Source organism: Scomber scombrus, chromosome 18 (genome assembly GCF_963691925.1).
Source record: "Scomber scombrus chromosome 18, fScoSco1.1, whole genome shotgun sequence".
Taxonomy (NCBI): Eukaryota; Metazoa; Chordata; class Actinopteri; order Scombriformes; family Scombridae; genus Scomber; species Scomber scombrus.
The window spans coordinates 10,809,158-10,817,715 of NC_084987.1; the positions used below are offsets into that span (position 1 = coordinate 10,809,158).

General features: G+C 38.4%; 1 protein-coding gene across 3 annotated transcripts; it reads right to left on the reverse strand.

Annotated features, from left to right (window-relative positions):
• Positions 1–219: 219 nt before the first annotated feature.
• prkcsh (PRKCSH beta subunit of glucosidase II) lies at positions 220–7,817 on the reverse strand. 3 transcript variants are annotated; one of them, XM_062438777.1, is made up of 18 exons: positions 7,731–7,817; positions 7,310–7,466; positions 6,898–7,014; positions 6,603–6,698; positions 6,467–6,524; positions 6,217–6,334; positions 5,709–5,838; positions 5,392–5,476; positions 4,447–4,525; positions 4,227–4,310; positions 3,990–4,148; positions 3,807–3,900; positions 2,988–3,057; positions 2,724–2,813; positions 2,551–2,625; positions 2,359–2,458; positions 2,079–2,238; positions 220–442 (listed from the first exon to the last, which is right to left on the reverse strand). In XM_062438777.1, the coding sequence occupies exons 2-17, from the start codon at positions 7,398–7,400 to the stop codon at positions 2,092–2,094; spliced, it is 1,593 nt and encodes a 530-aa protein (XP_062294761.1). In that variant the 5' UTR covers positions 7,401–7,466; positions 7,731–7,817; the 3' UTR covers positions 220–442; positions 2,079–2,091. The 3 variants fall into 3 exon arrangements, with proteins under 3 accessions (XP_062294761.1, XP_062294763.1, XP_062294764.1); XM_062438779.1 differs by having other exon boundaries at positions 7,677–7,792; XM_062438780.1 differs by lacking the exon at positions 7,731–7,817 and having other exon boundaries at positions 7,310–7,484.
• Positions 7,818–8,558: the final 741 nt, after the last annotated feature.

Below are 8,558 nucleotides of genomic sequence, written 5' to 3' on the forward strand. Positions count from 1 at the left end.
ACCTCCTGAGCCACAGCCACCTAATAAATAAAGTATATTTTGTATCCATTAAATAAGTATGAAATCTATATATTAATGTTAAAATAATTCTGCGGAAATGTGTTATTTCCCAGTATTCACGTTTTGAAGCAAATTCAACTACAAGGTTTAATGAAATAATTAATGAATGTATTGACAGCTTAGTAATAACTAAATGGCTGTAAAAAATGAACACAATAATTTTAAATATGATTAAAAGGAAATTTATTTGAAAACAGTGGAATGACATTACATTAGACACACATTAGTGAAACCGTACAAGTAGCAGAGGAAGTTGGAAGTGTAGACGACAAAACTACTCTTGGAATTTCCATTGTTCAGCCTTGATTAACCACCAAGGTGGTGCAGCTCACAGCATGGCAACTTCATGTTGCTGCAGTGACTGTGGTCCCTCAAGAACAACCTGCAAGAGCGAGCACAAACATGTTCATTTCAAAGGCTCGTTTGTTTAAGTCATGACTTCCTAGCTGTTAGAAGAAAGGGCCATTATTTGCAATTAACCGCGGTAGGTTTTATTTCCGAAGACTCAGCATTTACCAGTGATGTATACACTTCTTCCTCTTACATTTTTTCAGGGTCAGCACTTAAACTTGTGTGTGTGTAATTGTTGTGTTAATTTAAATCCATTACACATTCAAAATAATTCTGCTATACCAGACCGTCTTATCTCCATGCTTGCTTGAATGGACTTAAAGTCACCACCGTTATCATAAAGCTCAACTTAGTCTACATTATCACCATCTATCGTTAAAAAAAAAAACGAAATACAGAAGGAGAAACAACTACACTAGAAAAATCTCTCACTCTGTACTCTATTTACTCTGTACAGCATTGAGTTTGCACTGCGATGTGCAATATATTGCAAAAGTATGTTTTCAAAAAGAACGAATAAATCAGTTGCATTACCATTTAACAAATTGTTAGGGCCACTTTGATGTAGAGGCTGTGGTGTGATTTGAATGTCAAACAAAGAGTTAAGATATCTGCAGTAAAGATAGGATGCACTGCAGTACAACAAATCACAATATTGTTGCCAGTTTATAGATCTGAATCAAAAAAATAAAACCAACACAATACAATAGTATGTACAGGTTCCACTCATATACCATACCATTAAATTCTTTCCATTCAATAATTCTTCATCCTCTATTAAGTCAACAACTACAGTGAACTCGAATTACGATGCCATTACCTTCCTCTTTGTCCTGCTCTTCTTCTAAGATGAAGCTGTAACTGCACAAATAATTTCTCCTCGCAGCAAATTGTCACACGCTATACTTTCATTTTATAAAGCTATGACTTTGCTTCAGTAAGCGTCATGTAGGAATAGTGATCAGCTGTTGACTAGAAGGGCAGTATTTTACACTCAAACACATAACCCTGAGCGATGTTGGCCATAGAACCAATTCAAGAACCCAAGAGGAAAAGATACGGTTGCAACAATTAGGGCTGGGTGATAACACCAAAATCTTATATCCTAGTATAGATATTCATATTTAATTCAGTTGCTCCCCCACTTATGTTGTCTGTCCATCCTTAAGGTAAATAAAATAAAATTGCTCTTCTTTTATTGCTCTTATAAGAGCATAAGTCAATTCGAGTACTCCACCTGGTTCACTGTGTGTGTAGCACATACGGAGAGCTCAGCTCTGCCCGCAGTGAAGAGCATAGGAGAATAGCACAACCATAAATGACAGCACACAGTAGAGACTCTCACATTGAGCTGAAATAAAATGAGTGCACATAAATTTGGTAAACATAACATAAATAAAGACAGTCTCTACAGCATTTCACTGTCATTTATAGTCACCGTCTTGCTACTTCTTTCCTCTTTCCATGTGTGCAATGATACAGCAGAAGAGAGACAGACAGTAGTGGAGGGTTGGAGAGTTGACAACAACTAAACTCATTATGTTACTGTAAGTGCAATAAAACCTGTGTGGGTAAAAAGCCAAGAAGAGTAATTTATCAATGATTGTCTCATATCATTAAGGTTTGCCAAAATAAAATAAAAAACAAGAAAAGTTAGAGTTACTCACAAATCAAGTGGATCTAGAGTTCTTCGTGTGGATTATGTTCTAGATCTGGGTTCTGGGGCTCCTGGCAGACAGCAGGGGTGATGAACTCCATCAGGTACTCACAGCGACTAGGCTCTGAGGTAGATGTCACAACCGTCTCCTTTCCACATGTTAACTTAATCTGAAAGACAAAGATTATATAGTTTCAGGTGCTTTGTTGACTGTTTCGTCAAAATCATTCATGAAGTGAAAAAAAAAACAGGCATAGAAAAAGGCGTGGTTACGGCTGGCTGAGACTGACCATGGTGGATCTGTTGGGGCCTTGCCAGCATCCTGTTCCATGTTCATACTTCATCACAGCGTAGATGTTATCCTCAGGACCTGCCCATTTCCCCCATGTTCTACAGAAAGCAAATATCCATTACTTGAAAGGAATCTGTCAAATATGCATCTAAAACAGTACAAAACAGACACAACACAGATGTTCTCTTACCCCAGGTTAGTTTCTGATCCACCATACTTGGGTTTCTGGGTTACTCTGTTGAATGGACAGAGCCTGTAGACATACCTGTATACAAAAGATAAACTTAGTACTTAAGTGGGAGCTTATACCAAATGATAACTGAGAAATGCAAAACATTTTCTCCCAAATGAGTGTGCACATACTCGCTAGTAGTTAGATCATAACACTGGCTATAGAGGTAGGCAAACTCAGCATGAGGTCCAAAGTCAAAGGAGACTTCCTTATCAAGGTTCCTGGAGACAAAAAGCAAGTCCAAAATGTTGTCCGATTTATACTTCAGTCTTCAACAATTAACACACTGATTGAACAACAAAATCATCCACTGAAGCTGTTAGACTGTAGTTGTGTAACAAACCCAGATTACATTACTAGCAAAGCAGCGCCTTTTATTCAGACTGAGTACTTACCCAATCTGATCATCCACTTCCCGGAGAGCTCTCTCAGCCTCGTCAAATTGATCCCTGGTTTTCTGAGCAGCTGGGAATCAGATGCACTCAATTAAAATATACCCTGACAGTAGGTTCATGCCACATCCATTAATATATGTGCATACACACACATATAGGGATGCAACTAACACATTTTTCTTCATCTATTAATCTGCAACCATTTTCTTGATAAATCATTTGGTCTGTAAAATGTAATATGGAAATAATAAAAAATTAAAACACCACCTCCACCAAATTATGACGATATTCAGTTTACAAATCAGAGACGGTAGAAAGTAAAGCAGCAAATTCTCACATTTAAGATGGTTAAGATGGTACTCTTTACATTGTTGCTTGAAAAACTATTTAAATTACTTGATTACCAAAATAGCTGCTGACTAATTGACTAATCAATTAATAGACTAATGCAGCCCCACACACCCATACAGAAAGTCTGATCAATTCATGACTCTTAATTAAGTCATGCCTTTATAAAAAAAAAAGACAGTAAACCTCTGTCATATAAAAACAACCCAGCAGCCAATGAATTGCTTAGTTCTTGTGATTAATAATTTATTTAGACAACCAAAATGAGTGATGAGTTTTAAGTTACAACATTAACATTGCATAGGTATGCAGTCACTTTTTTTCCTGGTATTTTACAGCATGACTCACTTACCCGTAATGGAGGACTGGCTCCGTCACATGGTCTTGTATGTAAAACTGCCCTAAAATGTCCTCACAACGCTTGTTTATTGGTTATCTCAAAGATAGAAAGACATGTTCACACACACTTACCATCAATGAGATTCTGCGTTTCTTGATCGAAGGGTGGCATAGTCCCCTCATCATCGTCATCCTTCTTTTCTTGAGTCTGTATCGTAGGAGGGCTCTGCATATCAAAACACAGATAGGGTGACTCACTAATATATACTTGAGAGTCATCCAGATAGTTTTAACAGAGAAACTCAGTGGGCTCACCTTAAAGTCTGCATCATCTGCATCATCATCATCCTCCTCTTCATCATCTTCCTCTTCTTCCTCTGGGATATCATCTTCTTGGTACTGCTCAGAGTCATTGTCGGGAACTGGCTCCCTCATCTCCTCCTGTGGAGTCTCCACTGGTGCTGGTGCTTTGGCCTGGTGCCAAGAAAGTCTCAAATTTAGAGCTTAGGCTTTTATACATGGAGATAACCAGAAGAATAGTCAGGTTCTTACCTCTGATATGTATTTTTCTTTGAGGTTATTCCAAACTGCCTCAAATGCTACTGTATCCACTTTGTCCACTCCACCCAAAAGTCCCTAAAAAAACCAAAGACAGTACTCACATTTTGATTTGTTCACCTAATTAGGAGCTGTGACAATATTTGAAACACTTGCATTTAATTACAACTACACCTAAACAGCAGTGTTTCTAGAGACATTACAAAAAGACAACCTGAGCATCTTCTTCTGTGAATGAACCATCTGAATCTGGATCGAGCTCAGAATGGGTCAGAAGTTCAGTCGTGGAGACACTGAAATAAACAAGAAACACATAATTCACTCAATTACAATAACTCTTTATGTATTCAGTCAATTAATGGCTACAAATAAGAAAGCACTGAACTACTGTCATAATGATCCGCCACTGGGTATACAACACAATATTTTTAATTAGGGAGAATACACTCTCAAAAAACATGCTTTGCACAGAAAAAGTGTTGCTATGGATATAAAGTTCTTCAAAAAGGGATTTATCATGCTAATTTGCAGCTATATATTTTTGTTCAGCCTCTGTGTCTAACAGGCAGTTTTAGGCAGTTCTCTTGTCTCTTTAAGGCAGCCCTCCCCCTGAGCCCACACTGTTCAAAATAGTAAAGTGATGATGATGATGTGTGATGATGAGCTTTAGACAACCAGCTAACCTCCAACAGATAAACTACTTATTTTTCATTGCCCTGGCGTGTAGTGTAGAAAAACTTAATTTGAGTCATGGCTCCAGCTGGACAATTAATTGAAATATTGTCTAAATCACAATATAGTAAAGTGCAATATTCAAATTGCAGGAGCCGCAATTTTTTGATAAAAGGTAAAATGTGTCACAACATGTCATTATAAATGAAGCATTGGGGTGCTACAGAGATGTTCCTAGCCTTTGAATCATATTCTCCAGACAGAGGGGGACATGTTTATTTGGTACAGACCCCAGCATCACAATTTTTCTATTTTTTAAGTGAAAATTAAATGTAAAAATGAACATTCTCCTCTAAAATCATGTATCATATCACAATCTTAATATAATTCAGCTCTAATTCCCAATTAATAAAATACTGTGCAGCAAAACCCTGGTAAGCTTTACTCTACTATGAGTGATAATAATTGTGGGGTTGCTGATACTCACAAGCCATCTGCATCATCATCCAGCTCAAGAAACACCTCAGCCATTTTAGCCTTGTCCTTCTCCATGCGAATCACAGCTTTTTGATCTGGAACAAAAAAATGTAATTTAATTAGTTATTTCTGTTACATTATCAGTGATTTTGATCACTCTCTCACACACACAAAATGTTACATTATTGACAGAATTGAAACTTTGCGTCAGAAGTCGACATTTTTTAAAAGTACTACTATGTATGTGATATTTAGATAAAATACAAACTGTAATGCAATGCTCAGGACAAACCATAGGCAGTGATATACTTTCAGATATTAAATTACCTTCCCAGGCCTTCAGATGGCGCTCTTTAGCTTCTTTCTCTGGCTGCTCTGCTGTCTCCTTCACAGTTCTCAGAGCCTCAACCTTGTCTTCCAATTCCTTCTTATTAAGCTGAAGGTCTGAAATTTTACCCTGATGAGACAAAAAAATAATTTAACCAAATTACAAAGGGCTTACTCCAGAGAAAAACTGCTGTCAGACGTCACCACAATAAAGCAACAACACTTGACAGAATTAATGTGGCTATAGCATAATTGACCAAGGGTACTAGGAAAGTAAAAGTGCCTTACACTGTCCAATAAACAAATGTGGGTCACCAACAACCTCACTGGCATTTGGAAGACCTGACATCTTCTCCCATCTAAATTAGCTTAATTTAGATAGGGGTGGGTGTGGGGGGGGGGGGGGGGGGGGTGTCACATCTGATCAAGGATCTAAAATGCTCATCTCAGTGTTTTAAACAGGTTCTCTCTTCAATGACAGCATCAAATGTTTCCTTATCATTCACACCTTCTTGTCCTCTAGGCCCCTCTTGGCCTCCTGGATAAGTTGCTGTTTAAGCAGGAAACCTTCCTTAGCAATCTCTGCCATCTTTTGGAGGCTTTCTCTCTCTTTACGCCCCATCTCCCTGCAAACCACACATGAAATATTTCAATTAATAGGCTTTTACATTTATTTAAAAAAAAAAAAGTTTGTTATTTAAAGCTTCTGTGGAAGAGAAATCAGGCTACAAATGTGTATAATCCAAAAACTTTCCAACCTGCAGGTGTTTTGACAGGCAGCCCCACTGTTGTACTCATCTGTTGTGTCACAGCAGTCTGTAGAGAAATCACTGACATTAAATAAAATCCTGGCCACGCTACATAACACTGTTAACACTAAAGAAAAAGTCTCACCACATATTCCGTCATTGATGCGTGAAGAAGGGATGAAGGCTGGTCGGAAACCTGCATTGGTGCAGTGGAAGCTGCCATTGGGACAAGCAGCAGTACCTGCAAGTAAATAGGTGAGAGTTTGACACTAGATGGGACCATGAGTATGATTTGTGACATCACAGCTAGTTTCGAAGCCAATTCTGGTCCAATGTTTAACTTACAAAAGTGTTAGGTGGAAACTTGAGGCCTCCAGTGCACACACACTGAGACTAGACTTTGCTTTAAAAGAAGAGCACAGCATGCTGGATATACAAACCTGGCTCATCAGAACCGTCCTGGCAGTCACAGTAGTCATCGTTTACTCTGTCAAAGGGAATTGAGCGAGAGCCATCCAGGCAGGTAAAAGGTTTACCCTCTTCATAGAACTCCCGTTCTGTGGAGGTTGAACAGTGGAAATGATTCAGTGCCATGACAGCAGTGGTGGAAGAAGTGTTCAGACCCTTTAAAGTACCAATACAGCAATGTAAAAATACTCCATTACAAAAGTGCAATATTTCTCTCTGATATGTAATGGAGTGGAAATATTAAATAGCAAAGAGTACCTCAAAATGGTACTTGGGTGCAGTACTTGAGTACATTTTCTGCATGACAACTCCAAAACTACAGAGAACACACACACACACCTGTACTCATGGATCTTATATGCTGTATTTATTCTAAATACTCACTCGATAGAGGGACACCCCGAGGTCTTTGGACTTCCACCGCTGAGACTCCGACACTCAGAAGCAGCAGCAGGACGAATTTCTGACAGCTCATTGTGAAGGTAAAACTAGACACACACTGGCTCAGACTTTAAACGAGGAGCAGCTGCAGGGAAACCGCCTGTCAAACACAGGACAACTATACATGAACACAAGAAAACACATTAAACGTGACACGATAGGGCTGATAATAGTATAAAAGTCGACGTAGCGTATAGTAAAACGAGCTAGTTAGTTAGCTCCTAGCTAACAAAATGATGCTATTTAGCCAAATAGGCAAGCTGTAAGCAACAAACTAAGACGTAGCTGTAAGCAAACATACCAAACGTACTTAAATTACATGTCACAATTACGCCAAAGCGCCTCTACTACGCAATTTTTGTACCTTTCTTCTTCTTCTTAGGATAACAAGCTAGAAGCTAATCATTACCGGTCAATACACCGCCTACTTCCTTGTCCACAGGGCGCATGCGTGTGTTCCCGCCCCTCTCTATTTTGTTTTGCTCTGATTGGACAACACGTTTTTTCTCTATTCTGATTGGTGGAGAGCTGTGGTGGAGGGTGGTTGTAGGTGTACTTAACGATGCAGCCATCTAATGTCAGACAAGTGCAGGTACTCATCACTGTTATCTCGACGTGCCTTATACACTCTATATTTAATATGAATGTAAAAATAAGGATGTAAATAAGTGCAACTGAATGGATACTTTTTTAAATACTGCAATAATCTTGCAAAACGTGTCTCCAAATTAGCCTAAATGTCTAATAACAACCTCCATGCATGGTCTGCGAGCATAGCTTATCATTAAAGGGGCAGGTTCACCATTTTTAAAGTCTGTCTTAAAACAAAAGTCATGTGCCTAAATGAACGTAATAATCATGCCTTATTCATAATGCATTTACAATGTAAGTGATTTGGGCTAAAATCCACACTTCTACTGCAAACATGTATTTATAAGTTTATCAGAAGCTAATATGAGGCTTCAGCTTCCATATCATTCAACTTTAAAACTTTTTTACCCCCAGTCACACTTTTTGTTACTATACTTCCATTTTAGCTCAACAGAAAAACACAGAGAGAATTTGTTGCTAAGCAGACTGTAAATGTTGCAGATATCTGCTTGAAATCACTAACTCAGACTGTTGAAGCCTCATATAAGCTTCAGATAAACTTTTAAATGCAGTTTTGCACAAAATGACTGTGTGGACACAC

Bases quoted from the DNA above. Each gene is read 5' to 3' on its own strand.
- prkcsh (XM_062438777.1), bottom strand. From the start codon at position 7,400: ATGAGCTGTCAGAAATTCGTCCTGCTGCTGCTTCTGAGTGTCGGAGTC. The intron at 5,839-6,216 runs GTGTGAATGATA...TTGTCTCATCAG, and splicing joins GGGGCCTAGAGGACAAGAAG to GGTAAAATTTCAGACCTTCA. The intron at 2,459-2,550 runs GTAAGAGAACAT...TGCTTTCTGTAG, and splicing joins GGATCAGAAACTAACCTGGG to AACATGGGGGAAATGGGCAG.